This window comes from Argiope bruennichi, chromosome X1 (genome assembly GCF_947563725.1).
Source record: "Argiope bruennichi chromosome X1, qqArgBrue1.1, whole genome shotgun sequence".
NCBI classification, from domain to species: Eukaryota; Metazoa; Arthropoda; class Arachnida; order Araneae; family Araneidae; genus Argiope; species Argiope bruennichi.
In genome coordinates this window covers 112,504,198-112,530,115 of record NC_079162.1, presented here as the reverse complement: position 1 = coordinate 112,530,115, position 25,918 = coordinate 112,504,198, and the positions used below count along the sequence as shown (strand labels likewise).

Below are 25,918 nucleotides of genomic sequence, written 5' to 3'. Positions count from 1 at the left end.
TGCCAATTTTCATTAAATTCCGCTTGGCAATAGAAGTGTTAATAAGCTGCAATAAAGTATTACAACAGTATCCCGTTTTCATTATGGCGCTGTAGACTAAATCTGGTGCTTGTATCAATGTATTCCCCATCATATTTCATAATATATACCGGAATTTAATGTTTTTATTTAATAACAACAACCGTTTTCCCAATATTTTCACTTTCGGCACTAATGAGGTTTACTATTTTTAATCTTCAATTACCTTGATTTAACATTTTGACTATCTAATACGAAAAATATTGCGATTGCCAATTTTCATCAAATTAAGCTTGGCAATCAAAGTGTTAAAAGGCTTCAATAAATTACTGTTTCTAATTGAATTTAGTGTTTCATTATCGATGTTTCAGTGACTCTTTATTTATGGTCGCATTTTAAATGTTTTTAAATTTAATTCACCGATAAAAGAATCAATATAAGCCAATCATTAATAAATAATTAATAGACCATTGATATACCGCTAGATAATTAATAGACCATTAATACACCATTAGATAATTAATAGACCCTTAATCTATAGAATATCTACCATTAATTCACCAATAAAAGAATCTATAAAGGTAAAAGTTTAAAAGTCCTATACCAGCTAAATTTTTATCTTTCATTTTGTAACGACTAAAACATTTTCTCTTTTTCTTCCTCATATTTTCCATTAGAAGGTAAAAATTGTTTTTTCACTCGATATGGTAACTCCCGGTAAAGTCTAAGGCATAAAGACAAAGTGTGTCGTCTAATTTTAGAAGGATGATAGCAAATTAATGGTGTTTAAAATAAAAGGAACAATTCAGCTCTCTTGGTTTCCAAGTCACGGACGCACTTGTTTTTAAAGGAATAGTCGAATTGAACAGCCACAAAAGGAAGGGATGATATATTATTTTGTACTGGGATGTAATGTAAAAGAATAGATGATGGTGCAATTGACATAATTGGATCAACTTTGTCTTATTTTTATTTAATGTGAAGTATTTTTGCAGTGTTTTTGTTTTAAGCTATCTACATAAAAAGCTTCTTATGGTGTATTTTCAATTTTTTTTAGCCCCGTTATATACAAAAAATGCAGATATAAAGCTCTGTAGTTGTCAAAAAATCCGATCTTGGGATTTTGATGAATTTTCATGTTTTAGATCTCCATGAATTCGAAAATTTTGATTTCGGATTTATGTCTATCTGCGTGAGAACTATCAAAATTTCTACGAGATGGATAGATGAAATATGGCATAGAGTTATAGAATAGTAGACTCGTATAAACTTTTTGGATGCATCCTTTAAAGGGAGATTCGTGAGTCTCTATGCCCGCACGCATATGAGATGAATAATTCAAATACATAAAGGGTTAAATAGATGAAATTGAGCACCTGATTTTATGATCAGAATTCCAGATCTATATCAAATTTCAAATAATTTCTGCAGTATGGCTAATTATCTGCTGATGTGCCTTTTCACGTGCATTTCAAAACAATAACTCAGAAATGCAAAAGCTAGAATAAATTATTGCAATAAGTGATCTTTATATTATAGATTTGTGCCAAAAAATTCGTCTCCAAGAATCTCTTTATATAAAAAGCTAATGTATTTGGCACAGAAAACTCGTATTATTGCCTATTTGCAACAGTTAAATGTAAACAAAAACTATGTATATCTTCTTGAGAACACCATAATCAAAAAGGCTATGAGATGGATTGATCAAATTTAGCATACAGTTTTTATTTTTCGAATAATAGACCTGTATAAACATTCTAAATGAAATCTTTTAAAGGGAGATTCGTGAGCTTCTCTGTCCATATTCATATGAACTGAATAACTTAAATATATTAAAGAGTTAAATAAACGAAAATTTGGCATCTGATTTTATGATCAGAATTGCAGATATATATAGCATTTCGGATAAATTGTGTAATTTGGCTGATTCGCGTGCATTTCAAACAATAAGAAATGCAAAAATTAGAATAATTGATTGTAGGACACGGTCTTTATATTGTAGATATGGGTAAAAAAAATTATCCCCTAAGAATCTCTATATAAAACGCTAATCCACGTAGCAAAGAAATCTCTTGTATTACTTATTGTCAAATGGCAACTGTCAAATATAAAAAAAAGCTATAAGAACTTTCAAATATTTTTACAGTTTCCTTTAATTTAACACTTCTCTAATTAATAGAGTTGCAAAATATTATAAGAAATGCTATAGAGAGGGTCGCCATGCCACCAAAAACTCCATTGAGTCAGAGGAAAGAAGATGTAAAATAAATCAAGAAATTGACGCCAAAAAAAAGTTTAATCGGACCCAAAATTGGGCTTAAGCTTGGCCAGATGAGTAGTTGCTATGGCTTATCCATGGAAATTGTTGGACATATCCAGCAAAACTATTTCCTTTAAAAAAGAGTTTTTGCTTTATCTTACAATTTAAAAAATCTTTTTAATGATATCAGTTGGATTTCTGTACAATTTTTTTTAATTTTTAATAATTTTTTTAATTGAATTTAATACAAAATCTGTAATGGTATCCTGAAACGCAAACTTATCCTTCGAAAAATTCAATCGCGTGCTTTAAAATAATTAACTTCTTTGGATATTAACTCCAAAATCGGATTGTCACTTTCCCTTTACTTCGTAGAATATATCCTTTTTAATTCACTCGCGTGGTAGTTTCTCTTTTTAATTGATTCAATTAAATTCGTGTTTTACAATCTTATCAGAAAAAGTGAAATTAAAAAAAATTCATTCCATATTAGTAGCTTAAAGGTCTAAATATCTTAATAATCTCTGGGTAGTAGTAGTTCAATAATCTCTGAGCGAACAAGCTGATCGCCAAAATCGGCTAGTTTAATGAATGTCCTGTTTAAACATTCTTCAGCAAGAAAATGGAAATATTTGGAAATCTTTCTATTAACATGATAAATAAAAAACGCAACAAACTAGTTAAAGGAAATTTGATATGCTATCTCTAAATTGAAATTGTACCTATCTATCCACTCTAGAATGAAGTATATAACGCAGGTTTATCTATCTGTTCATGTTCATGTGAACACTGTAACTCAAAACTGCAAATAATTAGATCGACGACACTCTACATATAATTTTATTATTAGCATCTTATATAAGAATCAAAATTTGAAATAATCCACGAAACGCTTGACTACCTGTTGATCTATTTATTTGCGTGTATGTGAATGCGACAATGCACAACTCAACACTCTACATAAATGAAATTTAGTATGCGATCTTAAAAATAAATTTGTGGTTATAAAGAAAGCAAAATACACATTGGATTTTTTTATGACTTTGCTATGAACTTATGACGATACAAATTATATAAAATCAGAAATGTTCTTTTGTATATGTATTGACAAAAATGTATTTCCAACAGACAATTCTAATTTCATTTTCCCCTCTGGTTCCACAAGTTTTAAAGGAACTACAGATCTAATCTATGAATGCCCAGCAAAGAAACAAGGTGATCAGATGTTCCATGTCATTCGGGATAGTCCCAAATTGCTACTGTTTGTCCCATATGTATCTCGAAATATAATTAAATGTTATAAATTATCCCTTGGATTTGATAAATAAGTTAATAAATTATATTAAAAATGATTTGCTACATTTCCCATTTAAAAAGATACTGTACAGTTTTTTTTGAATGATATATTCAGCATTCTGATAGCTGTATAATCTCTTGAAAATATCATAGATATTGTGTACATTATTATTAGGGTTCGTTTTGAAAAAGTTGAATTAATTAATTTTAAACAAAAACGAATTAAACGTGAATTATCCTTTCCAATTTTTTCTACACGTGCACAAAGAAAAAAAAGGTGATGGATAAGACTGACAGTCCCCATTTTTGATTCTTTTGCACCTTTTTGATAGACAGACTCGGATTGAAAAATATTCCTGTGTTTGAATTAAACGACTTGGATTGCTCGTTTTATATTTATTAGTAAATAATCAATATTAAAAAAATATATAAGATAAATTTAATTATTTTTTTTTATTTAATTAGTTTCTCAGGAATTCTCCTTTTCATTTTTTACTGGCCACAGAAAGAGTGTCTCATTAATGTGACCAGTGTGAGTGAATCAGACTGGAGATAAAATATTAAAAATAATATGTTTTATTTTTACGTCCTTATTTATTCCTTTCTATCCGTTAATAGAAAAGTTTAATAATCAAAAATTTCTCTTTCTTCTTTTTTTAATTAATTTTTTTATTTGTAATCAAAGATCTTTCATTATCATCCGTTATCCTGGATTGAAGTTCAGATCTTTATAGAAGAAACTATTTTTCCTGATACCTTTTTTAGATTTCTGCGTTTAAAGGATATTTGGGGATGTAATAGTATAATATATAATTTCAATAATTAATGATTAAAAGAGATTACTTTTTCCAACATGTTAAAATTTTTTAATGGAATATCTTGTTTTAAATTGTTCGAAGAATGAATAGATTAAATAAGGAAAAGTACATTCAAAGTGCAAACGTTTATTGGAAACTAATTTATTTTCACAACAATATTTTTCACTACATTGCATAACACTTAATATTTTGTCACAATATGCTTAATGTGATATTTAATTTTAGTTCACAAGCAGTCTGTTCAGAGAATACTAACAAGAGAGAAAGGCAACAGAAATGAATTCGTGCAATTTCTTGTAACAGAAAAGGAAGTGATTTTTGTGTAAATAATGGATTATTTTTTTCCTAAACCGTAGCCACTGAAAAGATAAAAATTCTGCTGATTATAAAAGAATGCTTATAAAAGTTACGTTTTTACTCACAAGATGGCGACACCACAAAACTCGTTTTTGAATCGTGCCTTTTCAAACTAAGACTAATTTTTTTTAAACTGCCAAGCAGCAAAGATTTTTAATTTTTTGGTAATGGGAGTAAAAATGATTTAATTTCTAAAGAATTAATTCTAATATTTTGAAATATTTTTTTATCTTCTTAGTTAAAAATACCAATGAAAATAAATAAAATAAAAACAGAAAATGAAAATGATTTTTTATTAAAATTGAACTTTTTGTCAGAACTACTGCGTGTGAAATTTAAGGACAACACTAATGAGAGGATTTCATTACAAGCTTCAACAAAAAGAAAAGAAAAAAAAAATGTTTATTTTTGTATTATAGATCTTGAAGCCAATAGAGTCATGTAACTATGAAAAAAGTATTAAAGATTTTAAAAAATGGATTTATTCTCTTTACAAATTATTTGTTGAAAAAATTCAATTTTTCTACACAAAGTTCGGATTAAAAAATATACTGATTTTCAATGAGGTAGATAATTGTTTTTGCTTTCAAAACCTTCAATTCCTTTCTTTGTGATGGCAAAACGCCAATGAGCTCTATAATTAAGACTTAAATTATTTAAAAAAGAATTTCTAATAAGTCTTATGACTTATTAGATCTTGTTTCATATGTAATTTAAAAAATCTTGTTTCATATGTAATTTTAAAAAAATCTTGTTTCATATGTAATTTAAAAAAAATCTTGTTTCATATGTAATTTAAATTATGCTAATAATGTTATTAAGAAAAGAATATATAGATACATTTTCAGAAATTTTCTGTTTTTATTGTCTGCAAGAACTGAAGTTGCTAATTTCAGAAAGGTGTTGTTGACACTTATCAGAACAGAAAGCTTGCTAATGAAGTCCTGTGAAAAAATTTTTGCAACACCAAGAATGGAGCTTTTTTGTTTGGAGAAGAGATTGGAACGGTTCCACAGAAACAGTTGGCACTCAAACATCTTAGGAATTATTTCTTGCTCAAGAAATTGTCAGGTTATAAGGGTTTAACGAAACAACAGTGCATAAGCGGTGTGTAAGAAAACTGATAAATAAAATGAGGTTTAAGCAAAATGGTAAAGCAGCATCAGGTACGAATTTGTATGCGCTTTTTAGAGTCAGATTTTTAAGTCATATATTTACAACTAAACTCATACCTCTAAAATAAAACCATATTAATTTATTAGTTGAAAATGAAATTATATCAAAATGTAAGGATATGGAACAATATTTAATTAACTCATTATTTTGACGAATGAAGTTTCCAAATATTTTGCTTAAAAGGAAAAGAAAACAAAAGACTTCAGAAGCATTAATTAAAAATACATTTTTTAAATGCAGATACGTAATGTCATACATTTTTGAGTTTTAGAATGGTAGGAATTTGAGCGATCGTTTATTTTTCTGAATTAACTAAAATTTGTTAAAATAATTCATTATGAATTAGATTTTAAATTGATCTTTATTCCATACTTCGGTTTAATCATAAAGAAAATTTGCTTTAAAAATAATATAATTATACTGGTACTTTTCAACATTACCAAGTAAAATAAGTAAGAAAAAAGTGTCCTTTAGTAATTAAAAAAATCGCAGTTGTTTCATTACGATAAAGTTTTATTTTACAGCCTCTTTCAAAATAGTGCATTATTACATGAATAAGGGGTTGCAGGGGGTTCTGAGAATACGTTCTGATCTCATCTCCTTACTTAATGGTAGGCTAAGGGGTAGACAAACATCGATCCGGGTGAGAAGATAGCATTTATTTGCCCCATTTCTGGAAAAGACCCATTCTCTGGCATCGGCAATTGGTGCCCCACAAGTTGCATCGGCATGAGGAATTGTAACAGCAGTCATTGGGACGATGATCGCAGCTCATTCCACGTTTGAGGCAGCTCCTCCTGAAATTGAAAAAGAACAATTAGTCATTATACATTCATGGTTGGTTGGGTTTTTTGGCGTAAGCACCATGTTTGGATCTGCCGAGCCACGCTTATGGTGGTTAAACAGGATCACGGTATAAAACATATGACGATGAAGTACAAGAGGAGTTTAAATTTGAAAAAGATTGACATTTTTCACGGTGTACTTTATAAATAGTAAAATACATTTTGTTAGTCTGCAAACATTATACATTTATAATATGCTTTTTCTTTTACTGATTTCTCAAAATCCTGCTACACAGAGAAAAAACGGCGAAGAGACTCTCGTATTAATACTAAGAAACCAGATGCCTGAAATTAATTTAGGTTTCAGTGACTTATTTTCAAATTTTAATTTCGCATACATAGTTTCTGCTTCCAATGTAGCCTATGACAATAATTCCTCAAGTGTTTAGACATACGTATACCAGAAAATCACAATTCAAGTAGGAATTGTTTCCAGAAAATGAAATCTGTTTTTGAGAAATAATTTAATTAGCAATTAAGTAATAAATTATGGGCACATTTCCCAATGAATAGGGTGGGAAGATCAATGTAGTTAATGCTTTTTTTCCCAGTTTAATAATTAGTCAATTTCACTCCAATCGCTGATCTTTTGACACATAAATAAAGATTTTTTTTTTATTATTTTTATTTCTGTAGTAATAGAGAAATTCGCACAGAATAAGGAGTAATATGAAATTTTAAAATGTTCCCTACGTGGACGATAAAATTTCATCATCAATCGTCTTTTAAATTTTTTATTGAATCTATGAATTACTCTATATATTTGTAGAATTCAAGTTTTCAATGTGTTTTCAAAAATATTTTTACAGCCTTCGTGGAGCATCCTGGTTAGATACCATTTTTATAATAAAATAAATGAAGCAAAAAATTAAAATATTGAATATATAGATAAACGATTACAATAAAGCAGTTATCCTCGCCCTGCCGTATCAACCGGAGTATTGAATCACCGCTGTCGCAACAGAAGGAGGTAGGAAGCTGAGGTTGAGAATTTCCTCTCATTAGTATATAACCACACCATTATTATGCGCAACAGGAAAGCGAGAACAATGTCAATCAATCCGCGGCTTCTCACCCACGTGACTCCAGATGCGAATATCAAAACTATCAAAATATTTAATATGTGAATTAGTCCTTAGTTTTATTTAACAAGTAAGCAGCTGCTTATCAACCGTTAATATACACTTTAAAAATATTTAACACTTGAAAAAGATCTAAGTTTCATGTCAAAAAATATTTTAAATATGACAATAACTTTGTAATACTTAATTAGTATCATTTCAAAATCTTTTAAGCAGTATTATTCACTCATTTGCATGAAATTCTACTTTTATGACTGTAATTATCTACTGCAATGATCTAAAACGCAGCGAATGACCATTACAGAAGATAAACGTAGATGCTTGATATCTCCGTTGTTGTCAGTTAAGATTAACCCTTTCTAGGGCCGTGGGAAGTATGCTTCCCACCAAATTTATCAATCTTTGTATGAAATTTTGTAGGTTGGCATAAGTTCTGAAATTTTTTTTTATTAAGTCAGAAACTTAGATGCTTCAGTTCCTTATCTCAGACAAAATGATGTGTCTTGATTAGTTACTTAATTATTAATTAACCAAATTAATTAATTATTCAAATTAAATTTATTTAATAAGCTAAATGAATCCCTTTTCTTATTATAATTTCAAGCCTAAAAATATTTTAACATAATATGTTAAAGAAACTAGAAAAAAATGGCCCTTTAAAGGGTTAAAGAACTGAATGAGTCTTCGCCTGATTCTTGGATTTACAGATTGTGTTTAGTGTTAAAAGTAAAGTACTTTTTATAAAATATTAAATTTTCGATAAATATCCAAAAAATTAAGGATATAATGACGAAAGAGTTAATCAAAGAATCTCATTATAGTTGCATTTTGCTTCCAAGTAAAAAAAAAACAACAACCCTCAAAATCATTACGAGATTTCAATTAAATTTCTTTCAAGAGGAAACCAATAAACGTCGCTGATTTCTAGGATGATAGCTCGGTGGATAATTCAAATGTATCGGTTTCTCAATTCTGTGCTAGAGTCTGATAAGATCTTTCACAGCATAAAAGTTCATTGATAATCGTTAAAATGCAAAGGCCTTTGGAGATCCAATTTTTTGCTAATGCAATAAAAATTGATTTTAACATGAGTCGTATTGAATACAAACAGCCTGTGAAATATATAAACCTAAAAATAGTTTAAAGATTGCTGAACTTAAGACGTTAAATGTCCAGATTATTGAGAAATTAAACATTCAATTAGACATTTATGTTTAAAATACTTTACTGTTAATGAATATTTAACATTTTACTTGACAGAAGCGAAGCATTTTAAATCGAAAAAGGAACAAACTGCAGCATTTCAGATGTTGTAGGATCATATCATATACGAATCGAAAAACAGTCATTTACAATGTGATTATTAAAGATTTGATTAAAGCAAAATCAATTTTGTCATGACACGTAAAATATGATATTGAAATAATAATTGTTTATATTAATAATTTATAAAATACAATATCAGTCACTGAAAATTACATTTTGGAAATTTCTTAGATGCATTAGATTGTTCATTTGTCTTTATTGCTGTTTGAGCAGATTTCATATAATTTAACAGTAAGTTCGAATCCATGATATCGAACTTCTAATTTATTCCTGCCTTTGTATGCCAAAATAAAATAAAATAATGCTTAGAATCTCAGCTACATATGTAGACTATGCTTGTAATATACATAGTCATTAGAGCCTTTTTCTATTTGCTCTACAGCAAAGGTTCCCAACCTTTTGTGGACCATTACCCCCTTTAACAGAAAAAAAATTTCAATGTCCCCCTCTTTCATAAAGTTAATTATATTAAATATTAAAATATTGTTGTAACTTATCTACAACTATTTTATCTGTCTATTAAGAATTCCTGTTAGAAATAAAATGATTTTACCTTCAAAAGGTTTTTGTGGTTTATGAAGTTTATTGGCGCAAGAGCCAACCTCGCCTAAAATGCGCCATTTACCATCAAAGGCACAAATTGTTTATTAAAATTTAAAAATAAAAGGAAAACCAATTAGTAATAAAAAATGAATGAGATTGTTGAGACTGGTAAAATTGTAACAATTTGTTAATATCACTCGCAAATGGCCATGGTCAGCGATGTGCAATCTTTTCCTTTTCTAGAGAGAAAATAAGCGTTTGAACTGGATAAACGCTCAGCCAAATTCGGTGAAAGAAAGCAATTAAAAACTTTGGTATTCTTGTCATTAATATTGCCCCACAGCTGATATTGATTTCGGAAACAGAACTGTTGGTGAACATTTCTGAACTTTACTTTTCGTTTTTCATTGACTGTGAGTTCTACGAGATTCTCTTTTAAATTTGATGATTCTGCTGCATTTGTATCGTAAAAGGATCTAAAAACCTAAGGTAAATTCATGTAACCGCAGCTAACATATAAATCTATTATTGTAGTAGTGTTATTTAAATTACATCCTAAATTGCTAGACACGCCATGATCGCCCCCTTTGACTAATTTAAACTCCCCATTTATCTCTGGAATCACTATCACTCACTGTATGGGGAGGCACAAACCCCGTTTGGAATCTTTGATCTTCAGTAATTAAGATGCATGCCAAAATCTTCAAGTATAACAGTGTAAAGACAATACGAATCCATTTTATGATATGTTGTTATGTGAATGAAAAAGCATGTCTTGATTCGTTATTTGCATTGATTTTATAACAGAGGAATGATGCATACTTATTTATGCTTCTTAAGGATTGAACCTGAATGAATTTTAAGATGTGACATTTGCCACATAATAAAGAGGATGCAATCAAATTCTATTTAGGTATTTAAATAATGCTTACGGACAATAAGTATCAGGTGAATTGCTACTTTTATGCAAAGAAAACACAAGTAGGGAACTGCAGCCTTCAATTTTAGCAAAGAAGAGAGTACAAACAGGTTTCGAAAGATCATACATAATTTTATTTTGGTTGCTCAATTTATTTCCATTTAGAGTTGCCACAAGCAAAGTTTTGCTAACCAAAGGGATCCTAACACTATTGCGAACGGGAGTAATTAGATTCGCGAAAAATAAATAATTTTTAATAATGGCAGTAAATGAGGAAGACACCTGAATTCACTTGGTGTTTTGAAAGAATCATGGTACTTTGTAAGAAATTGCACCCTAAATTGGCGGTAAAAGATTTCTTTAATTGCCCACTTTATGATCTTGTAGATGGCTGCTTCTTTGACAGAGAAGTGACATTTCTCTCAAAAATCAAACTTGATGAAAACTTCTTTTGAGAGGATAGAAAAGTACCAATATCAGTTTTGGGACATTGCTAGTCTCATAATGATTCATGTGATAGCTCCATATTTATTAAGCATGTCCTGAAAGTGCTCTCATTTTATTTTTCATTGCCTTATAGGTTTTAAGGATATATAGGAACTCCTAAATATGATTCACTTCCAACGTTTCCATTTTCCTTTGGTAAGTACGTGTATAGGTCTATAGGTACCTCTCACAACATTAAGTGCTTTAATACAATATACATGATAAAGATTAAAAGCGTCGTCAAACCAATGTTTAAAGACATAACTTTAGAAGAATTAAATCTACGTTTTGAAGCTACAACGAAGAAGGGCTATCTTCTTATGAAGGGCCTTCTTCTTATGAAGAAGGACAATTTTGGATCGAACCATGTACTTCGAATTGGGGTAGATGGTGAGGACGACATTGAGAGCAAGTATGTTTCCTTTCATACTACACTAAGGGAAGGATGTTTAACTTTCGACAGTTTCAGTCTCGCATGCATGGCGGAATTTGGTCTTAAACCATTTCAAACCTCACATTTCAATCTGGAAGCCGAGAATCTGCCACAAGGCCATTAGGGTCTTATTAGTGCTACCAAACCAATTTTTTTTGTTTCAGACTTATTTAATCAATTATATATTAAAAAACTATATTTTATTGTGAACTGTTTTAGCTCATGAGGATTTATTAGCAATTCTTTATTACAATAATAGCATTTTCCCATTTTCAAACGAATGTTTATGGATGCCGGCTTTTCCGGCTTCAATACAGTATTTAATATAACATGAGTCTATTGCATTTTATCAAATGTCTAATGAGTTGCTTTAATACAGTCATTGAAATAAATGCTTATAAATATTTCAAAAGGAATTTTCTTTCTGAAAAACAATGCATCTTCACATGAAATATATTTTCCGCTATACAGACAGTAACGTGAGTATTGGCTGCGAAAGCTCCATCTTTAGAAATTCGTTAAAGAAACGTTATATAATGCATTATTAATATAATTCACTGTATAATATTGCCGTTCTATAAATCACTAATCAATAACTACTATCTTTCTTGAAATTAATGGGTTAAACCTTAAGGTATGGAACGTCTGTCTGGTTGCATCTTCTTTCTTACAGAGGATATCTAAATAAGAATATCATATTGTGATATGTGAAATAAAATTAAAGTTTTTATAGAATTAATTTGCAGAACTATCACGTAATACACCTATTTTTTAATCAAAATCACTTGTTTGTCTCTTTATTCTTTACCTGATATTTTTTAGTACGCAGGGAGATTCAAAAGAATCCTGGTGAACCACAAGCGTTAGTCAGTTATATAAAGGTAAGCCTTTTTTTATTGGAACACACTGAGGGAAACGCATAAGTGCATGCTAGAGGACTTTGTTTGACTACGAATGAATTAGGAAATGTCAGCTATATTATTCAAACCAAAGTCGTTGCGAAAATAGTATGAATATTCTAAGATGGTATCTACTGTGAGATGACATAATTGCTCAAGTTCCATAAACTAAATCTTTCACCATTAACAAGCCTAGAAAAATTCTGTTCGCTAATTTTCATTAATAATCCCTTACGCTGAATATACTCATTTCGAAATAGTTATATATATTTCACCATGAAATATATATAGCTATAAGTGCTTTCTTGAAATAAAATAGCTGGAATTTTTCATTCACTCAAGGCCAATCAACGTTCTAGCACAATCATGCTATTTCAACTTGATGTTCCTAGTAAACTGATTTATTTTATGACACCTGATAAACCCTTAACGTTTTTCAGAGCTCTAATTTTTAGTCAAAATCACTCTTGAATGCAATCTTTTGACTTTGACTATACATTTTTGACCTTCCAAGAAGAATTGTGGTTGTTTCAAAATCAGCTACGATATAATCGTTATTTAAAAAAATTATGGCATACAAAACAGCCAATATGTTGTGTTTTCAAGGGAAATTAGAAATATTACTGTTAACTGTTTTGAAGAATTTTAAATGATGAACTGCATCTCCTGTTAAAGAATCCATTTCGATGTATTTCTTTAATGAAGTTGAATAAGAACATCGGAATTATTTAATCCATTTTTTACCCAAAATATTCAAAACGTAATCTTATGTAGCCACCTTCCGCTAGTGGAAAATTATCATTTGCTTTCAAAGCAAGAATTTCGAGGCTTGAACTACTTTTTGAATTTTTCTGTCTAAAAAACAAAAGTTGTTACGCTTTTGTTTTGGGAAAAATGGATGAATTTTAATACTTTTATTAATTCTTTTAATCACAACGAGTATTAAAGTGTCAAAAACATTTTTTTATAATGAAACGGCTGTACATTTTAATGTATTGGTAACTATTTGAAACATGCATTAAATATTAATAATAAAAATATATTTAAATACAAACACAAATATGGACTTTATTCAGATCACCTGAAATTTTGAAACTATTTGTCATATATATTATATTCATATATGTCATATATATCTTCTGTCACATTAAATTATGAAACTGTCAGATATATTGTGTTCATTCTGTTTCAATCTTTTGTCACATGATTGCCACTAGTTTGCTGTAGTTACTACATGAAAGTTGGAATTACAGTTTCAAACAATTCGTTCACGATTATATTAGTTATAAAGTAGAATTATATTATTTTCTTCAAAACATCGTAGTATATGCAGTTGCAATGTAACCTTCTCACCATTATTAATTGCATCAAAATAAACAGAGCATTACTGCAGTTTGTGTCATAACAAGCATTTCTTTCTGTTTGGTGAAATTGATTGCTTCTGATCTCTTTATACATCACAACAAATTCGGTAATCTGTAATGATTTTATGAAATCTTATAATGCTTCTAGCATGCTTTCATATCGCAGCATCAAAGGAAAATAACAGTAATCTAAAGAGAAGGAAATTCGCCTTTAAGATATCTTTCTTCCACTCTCAGTCAAGATTAGAATTCTATGACGCCACTGTGAATTAATGTGACAAAAATTTCTGATAGGAAAGGCCTTAGAAAATAGATATTCTCTTGCTAATGAGATTTATCAAAGATTTTTTCTTTCTTTTCGTTTAGGGATCTTACAACGTAACTATACCAACGATGTGGCATGAAGCGTTCACAGGAAAGGTATCAAGAAACTGATATTTCCTACTAATGTGATTTAGTTGAGACCTTTCCTCCATATTTTATTAGAAGTACGGTTTGATATCATTGTTGTGCCATTGATGATAGAATTGTGCTACAGATTGTTTGAAATTGTAGTTGATTGTTGTGCCACAGATTGATTGAAATTGTAGTTGATTGTTGTGCCACAGACTGATTTAAACTGTTTTGGATTGCCGTGCCACAGATTGATTGAAATTGTTGTGCCACAGATTTGATAAAAAATGCTAACAGATGAAAGCTTAAAAACTGATATTCTTATATTAATATAATCTAAGACATTTTTTTACATTAAGTTATAATTAGAAATGTATGACGCTGTTGAAATACGGATACAGTAAAAATACTAACATGAAAAGATTTAGGAAAATATATGATGCCCAATATAAATGACAAAAATAATCGCGTATTTTTATTTCAAGTGTATTTAGCCTTCACGCAGCAGATAGCTGAAAATAACCTTGCAAAACAATGTGCAAAAGTCAATTCATTACATTAATTTACTAATTTCAGTTAACCTAATTCTTTAAAAAATGTTAATATTTTAAATATATGAGGGTTGCCCAAATGAAAAGTGAACACTTGCGATAGCATCAGAATGACCTCAGCTACAGCAGCGCCATCGAACAGGGATATAAAAGACAGTAGGAGGTGTGCACTGCATACGGCATTCAACAGTGAAAGCTGTTTGTGATAGAGGAAATTGATCGAAAATAAAGTCGTGATGGATACGCCCAGCTCGGAGCAACGCGCGATAGTACTTTGTTCCAATCATGATGATTGAATTGGACTTCTCCTGATTGATTTTTCGATTACCGTGGAACACTCATGATGGATTTCCTGCTCCAAGGGAGCACTATCAATTCAACACAATACTACAGTACTCTGACTAAACTACCGAAAGCGATCAAAAGCAAACGGCCCGGTCTTCTCACACAACAATTTATCCTTCCTCAAGACAATGCCCGCCCACACGTCTCCCTTGAAACCCAGACGACTTAAAAAATATCCGTTGGAAAGTATTGGAACACCAGCCGTACAGTCCGGATTTGTCACCCCGTGACTTTCACATCTTTTTGGGCCACTTAAGAGAACATTACAGATAACACTCTTCTCTTCGGGTGATGAATTGAAGGAAGCTGTGCAGGACTTCCTCAAGAATCAACAACCATCTTTCTACAGCGAAAGCATAGACCTGCTATAAACGATGGAACCTGTGTTAGAACGCTCATGTCGATTTCTTTTCATTTACAATAAAGATATTCTTTTTATTCAACTTGTCCATTTTACATTTGGGCAACCCTTATAGATATGAATAACATGAACAAAATATCAAAAACATAAAACACTAATTTATTAAAACAATATTTTTTTTACCACCGGCAATGATTTTTTCCCCTTGAAACTGATGACACTTCAATGGTTGTTTTAAACTATTTTTATCCATTTTAAGCACAATGTCAATGAAAAAGGAAATAAAATTCCAGTTCATTTTTTTAAAAATAAAAATGAAAGCTTAATATTTCTGACTACAGAATTAAACAAAAATGAATTTGTGGCATAACTCCCGAAGGGCTTGGAATCTTATTTCGGAATTACATTAAGAAAAAAGTTAAAAATTAGAGAAAGAGATTTGTACAAGTAGGAAAAAACCACCACATGCTCATTTTATGTAATAAGGAAGGACACTAACGCAATTTGTAAGCATTCTGAAAATATGCAAATGTGAAATCAATATTTAATCAAAATTTCGGTTCAAAAATGTAAAATGTCTTATCGATTGTCAAAAAAAAAAATACCATTAAAGCTTGAAATGAAATAACGAAATTCTAAAAAAAGATTTCCCATTCTTTCAGAGTTTTTTTTCCTTCTATCAAACTGGCGTATATTCTGCTCTCAAACCATTTAAAAGTACTTGAATAGCAGTGGATTTTCTTTCTTTTAAAGGTATTCTCCGTTAACATAAACACGGAATGAACATACACTTTTTATGCACTACATAAAAAAAACTACATGTAAGATTTAATTGTGACATGTTTCTTATACTCGAAATTCTTTGTTACTGCCATTCATTCATTTTTTGAGCGAATAAAAAATTTAATAAAAGTTTGTTCCTTTTGGATGTGATGTTCGGAACTTTATATTTAGAATCCAACCTTTAATTTAGGGTTTTGAGAACTATCATTGCATTAGTTATATTTAAAAATGATTTTCTGACGTTTTGTTTGCTGTATTTTGCTGCAACAAAAAAGCTGAATAAGTAGTGTATTGTTCAGAAATTCTTTGATGAAACTAGCTTACGCAGAAATTTCTCTTCTAGTGGGGTAATCTTGAGCAAGGGTATAAAAAATCGTCATATAGAAAAGCACATTCTGATTCTGGCACGTTCCCTTAGCGGCGTATTAATGGTGTTGCATTTTGTTAATGTACCCATCGCCGATGACGGCACGTGCCACCTGATAAGAATTCTAAGTATGAGATGCTCCTAATGGTCTAGAATTTGCCTGGTTCTAGATGCTCAAGTAGACTCGGTTAGTCTATTTTATTATATAATCCTGACAAGTCGAATCTTCTTTATGTGTAAGCTGATGTTGAAGCTATTAGATGACTGATTTCATTTTTATTTTCTATTTCAAGCAGCAAGGAATTCTAAGAATATTTAGAATAATTGTGAGAGAATGTAATTCGACGAGGATATCTCTTGAGTCAACACTCGGATTCTCTGAACTTGCTGCAAAGCCGAGGTGGCCTGGTAATAAGATCTTGGTTGAGGAGTTGGAGGGTTCTGGGTTCGAAACTCGATTCCACCGGAGAACCGTCAAGCTTGTATAGTGCATGTGAAATCCGTCGGAAACCAATGGCCCTCTCTAGCATGGTGTGGTATTATGGAAAGGGGAGACCAATTCAGATGCCGTCCTCGTTATATGACCATGGCTCAAGCTTGTAAGGACTATTCCAAAATAGTCCTAGCATTGCTTCAAAACGGGACGTTAATGTAACTGAGCATTTCTCATCTTACCAACATTCCTGATATCTTAACAAGGACTGGTATAGAAATGATTTGTAAGGCGATGCTCTGGAATTTTATATATTTGTTTGTTTGAAAGTTAAATAAATATAATAGTGAATCAAATTTCTTTTGTGTTGAAATTAATGGATTCTTTAAACAAATGTATTTAATGTGAATAAGCATAACTCAGATTTTATCCTCATATAATTATTATTCAGGTTTTAAAACCCTAATTAATTGGACCAAAAGACAGTAATAAAGGAAGACGACTCTAATAGAATTTTTTTTATATGATCCAGATTAAATTCATCCGTAATAGGAATGACAAATAACTCAAAAATTAATTCATCATCTATGAAAAGAGTTCTTTTAGTGAACCATATCAATGTGTTTCTCAACATCAGTTATTTATTAATTTGTTAATGAAATGCAGAAGGTCAAATGAAAGTCAAAAACAGCTTATACTTTTTTCAACATGCATTAAGTCTTATTTAAGATAGTCTTCATATTACGAATTTCTGCATCCTTATCCGTCGACTCCAACAACTATCATGCTTTTGGTATGTGGCATGCATTCGCTGACTGAATGCTGAACTTCGTATTCGAGTTCTCACTTTTTCACGTTTTACCTTCACGTCCTTCTGCCAGTAATGTTGCATTTATTCTCTTCTCTGATCTTCCCCCAATAACCACTATCCTTCTGAACAATCACCATCAAAATAGTTCTAATTTCTCAGTAGATAAGAAATTTTTGACTTTGAAGTTCTCGGAATTCATAAAGAAAGTTGAATTCCTCCAGTATCTTGGGCTTCAGAAAATTCTCACTTCTTCTTCCATTTCATTACTAAAAAAACAACTATTAAGAAGAGCATTTTACAACAAGAGCGATAGCTCGATTTACTTTTGGCAGAATTTGCATTAAGTTTTTCCCCTATTTGCCGATTCTTACAAACAGAATGCTTTCCACCAAGAAATAAGGGGAAAAGATACAGCTCAAAAGATGAAAAGGAAAGAAAAATTAAAAAATTCGGACCTGATAAAATCATTTATTATTTATATTTGAGATTTTTTTAGAAAATATAATAGATTAATCTCCAATGGGCCTGAAAAGACATTACAAATTTCCTGGCAGTGTAGGCACGAATCCGAACATCTTTCACGTTGCCCCTTTGACCAGAAAAGTGTATTATAGAGTAAAGATATTTAATCAATATTTCTATTTAATCATTAGCAATATTTCATAGTATTTTTGCCATATAAAAACACTGATCTCAGTTTTGAGAAGGAGATTTCTATGCCCCAAATTCAATTTCACGGACAAAGTTTCCTTTACCAGGATAGCGTAAATCGGGCCAAGGACACGCCAAATTTGTCTGGGCCAAATGCTCTTCTGCTGGCATGGCTGTTCAGTTTGGAGAATGGGGCTCCATATTCGTCGCTGGATCATCACAGAATTACGAATTCTGTCTTAAAATAGTTTTAGTATTGCTTCAAATTGTTAACGTTGCCACTTTGATCAGAAAAGTTTTATTACAGAGTAAAGTTATTTAATCTTTATTCCTCTCATAGCAAGGTTTCATAGTATTTTTGTCATATACAAACACAGGGAGTCCACGGTAGTTTGTGTACCCAAAATCTAATTTCATCGACGAAACTTCGCGTACCAGAATCATGTACTTCCGGCTAAGAAATATCAAATTTGTCTGAGCAAAATGTTTTCCAGCTGGCGTGGTGCAATAATTTGGAGAATGGTGCATCATCCTCTTCCCTTGACTATCAAAAAAATACTAGTTCTGTCTTAAAATAGCTTTAGCATTGCTTCAAATGGTTTAATGTTAACATAAATAAATTAAATTAAACTAAGTATATAAGAACACTAGATTTTCAATACGTGATCAGTAATATGTCTTAACCTTCAACGGGATACCTACTCACAGTTTTATAAAAATAAAGGCATTTTTATTCCATAAAAAATTTTAATTTTAGGAAAACAAAATACATACTTTACAAAATACATAAAAGCATTAGAATTTTTATTATCATATAGAGAAATTTAGTGTGAATGAGTAATCACATTGATGCGTTGCTAAAGAAATCTATTCTGAAATACTGGCACTGGAAATTCTGTCTAGACATTTTAATTCCGCGAGCACGTAAAAAACCCACTTACATTTTCAAAATTGCTTTTGTGTTCAGTGGAATGGTTTGCCTCCTTATTGAAATAAGCTAAAATTTTTGCACCTTCTGGAAAATAAAAAAACTCCCCATATGCTTATATATTCAAAATCAAAATTACCTTTCGTGCTGAAGCTACCTTTGGGATTTTTCAGACTCTGTAAAGCAAACCGGCTTACCTCTTAAGTCGGCGCAATCCTAAATTTTTCACAAAACCAGAGAAATAAAACATTGAAGTGATGATCCAAAAACTTACCTTTCGGAAGTCTTAGAAGTTTTTATCTACGACAGTAAATGTATGATAACTGACGGTTATTAAAGAGGAACAGTTCCGAAATCCCCCCAGCATATTCTAATAATGCAGACATATTACATTATAACTGGAGTTTTCACTCTTTTTTATATAATGTAATATTTCAGTTAAGTATACTGAAAAGTTTATAATACAATCCACGATACTATGAATCTTTAATCATGTTATAGCAAAACAGGCAATAAAACTTTTTAAAATAACTTTCGCTCATTTATATTTTAATAAAAATTTCAGATACATTATGTTTTTCAAAAAAAAAAAAAAATTGCACCTAAATCAGCATCCATTATCTGAAACTTACTGCATTAGTTTTAATAAACAATGTTTCTAACACAGATATGTAACTTTTTCTTTAGTATAAAGTACGAAACAAAATGTCAAGAGTAACAAATATCACCATAAGTCTTAGAATTTTTTTATTTATACAAAAATATTTGGCATAACATATTTGCATTTATTTCAACAAATACATTAAAGAATTGAGTCAAAAACATTTCAAAGTTTTCAACTTATAATTTATTTTGCATATGAATAATTTTTGTAGTACGTATTCATAGCTATTATAATATTTATCTGTAGAATGTAAAAAAATAAGCTGATTTTGTTTCGAAAATTCAGTAGAAAAAAGAAGAAAGAAATTGAGAGAATAGTAGAGAAAATTGAATAGAGTAAAGAAATAGTATATAGTCAATAATTCTTTAATAAAACAATGATAAAATATAATAAAATATTTTAAAAGCAAATGCATTCATTGAAAGATGAAAGGTTTTAGTTAATTAATATTTTCAAAAATTTATTTGAAACGCAATAGTAAAGACAATTTAGTGTAAGTTGGATATTTCATGAAAGTAATTTTTTTTCCATACTACATTTTAATATAAGCGAACATTAAAATACTTTTCTCTTCATAACTGTGGCAATGTTTTTTGTCAAAATAGTTAAGTGTAAAAGATATTTTCCATTTCGAATTGAACCTTTATCGAAAAGAAAATTACTGTTTTCTTTAGAGTTTTCTTTCTTTAAAAATTACTTCTCCTATGCTTTCAGGTACTTTTTATTTATTAGTAAAGGAATTAATGTAAAAATAAATATTGCATCTTTTGGTAAACCATCATCAAAATATTTTAAAACAAATTAGAAATTACTTTAAAATAAAAAATTACTTTCAACAAAATTGTCGCTGTCCAAAATATTTTAAATATGAATATGAGGAGGATGCTTCTCATTTAAAAACGGCTTTATAAAATTGAATAAAAATAAGATATCAAATATGATTACTAATGGAAATTCCCAGAAAACTTTTATTTGAATAATGAAAATATTTCAAAATAAGGAACATTAACATTTATCTTGACGATAATTTTTTTAGTTATCTTTTGTCATATGGTTAAGCAAAGAGAGATTTTTCAAAAGCAGATTATATAATTTGCTCTTGAAGTTTTTAACTCAGTAAATTTTCAGATCAGGAATTTTTTTTTTTTGAGTTTTAATAGAATAATAGAAAACGTTTATTTGGATATATTAAGCCTCTTTGAATTAAACTGGTCGTAAGAAAAATAGTGAACAAATATTCATTTTGTTCCGAAATGATAAAAATAAGCGTTCATCGAAAAGTTTAAATTTTAAGCTCATCTTTTAAAAATTGATCTTTTTATATTTTAAAATTTAAACAAAGTGGATATCTCGAATAAAGAAAATGCGCAGTTTGTATTCTCAACGTCTCATATCCTAGAAATGTTTTAAATGGATGCCATAAAATTAGCATAACATTTCTTCAGGAATCATTTGCATTGTCTTTTATCTCAGTGAATCTGGAATTCTACAACTGGGTCGTCTTTCAGAGACTATTATTGATTTAAATTTCTAGCCATGAAGTATATATAACGTTTCATTTAAAAAACAATTCGAGGAATGTTGTTTGTTTTCAGTTAAATGACTATTTAACTTAATTGCTTAAATACCTGTTTGGTGGGCGGGAATTCATGCTTTAATTTCAGCTTGACTCGAAAATGTTTTCTCTAAAAATATAGCATTTGAAACACCCGTCTTTTATTAGTGAAAATAGTTTGTTGGATCAACTAATTTGAAGAGCTGTGAAATGCTTTGAATTTCTAACTGAGCATTCTCTCTTTTCAGACGTTGTGATATGCTATTTATGGAAACTCATTTGGAAATAGCAGGAATCATGAAGCTATGGATATCATCAACACTTCGAATGAAATATATATGAAGAAAGGAGCAAACTTTTCAACACCCCCGCATAATGCCTGCTGGTGATTTCATAATTATCAATCACCTTTATAAGCTATTCAAAATTTACTTTTCATAAGAAACAGCTGCCATATAGAAAATTTTATACATTGAATATTCCAGAGCTTGGTATTAGCAACAATGCTAATGAAGCGATGTTTAAAGAACAGCAGCTGAAAATGTTAAAGTTTAAAGGCGATTTTTATCAACAAACGTTGAAAAAGCAGCTGTTCTAAACTAATTCAAAACAATAAATGTTAATGGTTATGAATTTCTTTTAAATTAGTTATTTTTTTTGTCGGAAGTTCAAGATTTACTGTAAATGAAGTTACTGTAGTGAAGTGTTGTAGTAATATAACACTAATGATAAACAAAGCAAAATATCGTCTACTTACTTTCGAGCATAATACATCAAGCGTGCAACATCTGGATAGTCATTCAGTATTGCACTATCTGTAAAAAGAATAAAATGATTAATGATAAAGTAATTGTCTGTCTATGGAGAACATGGTGATTAACATAATTAGTGCCCTAATTTCCGCACAAACTTTGAGAACTGTTTTAAAAATGAGATCTAATTACTAATACAATCGAAATTAGTTTTCATGTAATCGACAAGGCTTACTTAATTCATTATGCAGTTCTAGTTATGCCACTTTGAGCATGAATCACTACTGCCCAAATAAGAATCTGTGGCAAAAAAGAAAACAACGACTCCTTACTCATTTTGATTTTTAAGTCAATTATAAGATGCATATATTAAAATTAAAATATAATTAAACAGAATAATTTGAATTAGTTAAGAATTGTTTTCGTAACCATCTGCACTAAATAACGTTAAAAACAATATTTTATGTTGTTTGAATCAATAAAAGTACTGCTGGGAAAATTGCGAAGTCTAGAGTTTTATACAGTTTTTAGGTATTATTAGTCATATTTAATGAAATATTCTTAACAATATTTTATTAATATGAATATTTGGTACTGATACAAATTATTAACAAATATTTATAATATTATTTATAAATATTTGTTAAGATTTAAAACAATTTAAAAAAATTCAATTCTGCACTGCCCATTTAATCGTGACATTTTTTCAAGGTGACCATTTAAATAGTTTATAATTATCTAAAATAGGGATATTCAAAATTTTCTAAATTTCTTCAGAAGTGTGGAATTCTTTTTTTATTTAACATGTTAGTGTGTCAATGATAACTTTTAAATACAACTAATAGAGCCAGTAGATGGTATAAAATCTTTTAATAATCGTAATAATAATCGTCCGGCAGCACGAACATTGTATTTGAACAATATAAAATATAATTCTTTATATCATTTAAGGTATTTATATACCTATGTCTAACAGTTTTTAAATTAGCTCCTGGGTCAAGATTGAAGTGGGTTTCCAGTATAATAATAATTTACTAAGGATAATCAGGTTATTAATCGTAAAGGAAATTCATTATTTGTACTTAAACATGTTACTATCATAAGAAATACGATGTGCCTCGTGTTTATGTGTCAGTTTTTGCCATATGTACATACTGTACTTAAAATAGTTAAAAAACGCGAATTTTGTTTTAACAATAGTTCTAATAATAGTTAAGAATAGTTTTAGTAATTTTTTTATTGCAGTTTGTATTTTAAAATAATTAAATAAAAATTTCACAAAGCTGGTTTATTTTTTTCCATTTTTTTCAAACTATTGAAAATTATATTTATTTCAAATGCTGATTTATATTATCATTTAAAGAGAGATTTCTATTCAAATACTCGAATATCTAAAAAATAAAAGACACTTAGACTTAATCTTATTAATTACTTTTTTTCTTAATTATGTGTTGCATTTTTTTTGGATCGAAACACATTAAATTTTACTAGATTTTCATCTGAGACGAATTCTTTTCAGTTTTCTTTTGCCTTAATAATAAAAAAAGTTCAAATTATTTACACTTATACTTATTAGTGTTTCTCTCGGTATTTTCTTGTTTTCAGTTATTTCTTTTTGTAGATGCAAAGGGAATAAAGCCAAACTAAAAAGATTCTAGCTGCACAAAGTTTGTTTCATTTGGATTTAACCGTAATTTAAACCAATGAAGTGAATTGCTTTAGACAGGAGTGAATTCTGGGGAGGTTTGTTTCTTCCAGGCTGTATGGCACTTGGCCAAGAATGTTCGATTCTCAACAAGGGAGGAAGAGGGAAAGCAATGAATAAAAAGCAGCAATTTTTAAGTTACTTTTGTATTTGAAATCAATTTTCTTTATTATTATTATTATTATTTCGTGTTTTCGCCTTACTTTTTTGACCATTATTTTATCCAGCTCTGAAAATATATAGATATTTTTTTTTCTTTTTACTGAATAACTAGACAATAAGATTCGATGGGAGACTCCTGATTTTGATTTCACATGCTTTGAGAAAACTGAATCCCGGATCTCACATAATGTCCAATCTTTTAATTTATAAATAAATTATCCACATTACGAAATTTAAAAAAATTGATTTACCAGATTTAATTATAACTTGTGCAAAATTATTTAATCTAGCAAAAAAAAAAAAAAAACTTGGTCATTTTGTATTAATTAATGATGGCTTTTAGTATCGTATTTATTTAATATATTATTATTTTTTATTACACTGGATGTACCTTAATTAACATTGCAATAATCCTCAGATTATTTTCCCATGATACCAAATAACATTTGTTTTATCCCTTTGTTATTTCTTTTAACAATAAATATTGGTGAATATAAAAATATTCTTGGAAATAAAATAAAAAAATTCTGCTTTTACTAGTTGTTCAAACAAACAAAAGCAATCCTTTTCGTGGCATCTTATAATTTAATACTCGTTTTGTTTAGTTTGTAAGTATAAAATGGCTTATTAAAAGGTTAGAAAATGATCAAAGGAAGTGAACGATGATTGACTTAGCACCCTTTCCCCCTGGCTTTCTTTGGAATACACCCATTTGAGAAAGCTATAACCACAGGCACGACCAGTTTTGGTAGAATCAAATATCAATCCCATCATCCAGTGCGAAGGTTCTAATCAGTAACTGAACAACTACGGTTTCCTAACAACTCATTACAGTTTATTTCTTATTTTAAACGAAAAACTGAAGACATTCCCCATTTCTTTTTGTTTATAAAAATAAAATTTAGTATTCGAAATAGAAGTATTTCTATGTTGAAATTGCTTCGTGACTGTTGGTATTATCTTAAGATAATTTTTAGATTACGGCTATAACAAATCTCAAATATCTTTTTTAAACGGAAATTTAAGTTTTAAGGGCAACACGATTTTTTATACTTTTCTAATATACATTGGGCTAACTATTTCTGTGTTTGCTCATAAGAATTACTTAGAAGCCACGCATGTGATTAACTCAACTGAACAAGTGAAAAAAAAACTTTTTATTTAGTAATTAGAGATTTCATTGACGAGATACGCTAGGGTAGTGTCTCTTTAGTATACTTTCTCTTTTTTTTCATCACTGGAAAGTAAGATCTATCTTACTTTTATAATATACATAGGGTTACTTATTCTTGTTATCTTCCTTAGAAATAAAGAAGGAGATCGCTCTGTCATGATGCAACAGAACATGAGAATAAAACTGTGTACAAGGTTATTAGAGTTTTCATAGATTATTTGCTCAAAGGAGAATAAATTGTAATGATTTTCTGGTAAGGTTTCTCTTCTTTTCAAGTCTTTGGAAGGCAAGATTCATTGTCTCTTTCTAACATTTGTGGGGTTGCTTTTTCTGATTCTAAAATATGAAGGAGTAAAAGTTTCACGAGCGTGATTGGATCCCTCATAGATAGGGGAGAGGAAGTTCAAAAGTTTTTTTAATTCTTACTTGTACCAATTTGTATTCAGTGAAAGAACAAAATT

The 25,918-nt window shown here is 29.6% G+C and overlaps 1 protein-coding gene across 1 annotated transcript in view; it reads right to left on the bottom strand.

Moving 5' to 3' along the window:
• Positions 1-4,502: 4,502 nt before the first annotated feature.
• The window catches only part of LOC129958771 (U8-agatoxin-Ao1a-like), a 134,656-nt gene continuing 113,240 nt past the window's right edge, over positions 4,503-25,918 (bottom strand). The window contains exons 3-4 of the mRNA XM_056071445.1: positions 22,422-22,479; positions 4,503-6,722 (exon numbers count right to left, since the gene is read on the bottom strand). Coding sequence (XP_055927420.1) covers positions 6,584-6,722; positions 22,422-22,479 — 197 coding nt within the window. The 3' untranslated portion in view covers positions 4,503-6,583. The remainder of the gene's footprint in view (positions 6,723-22,421; positions 22,480-25,918) is intronic.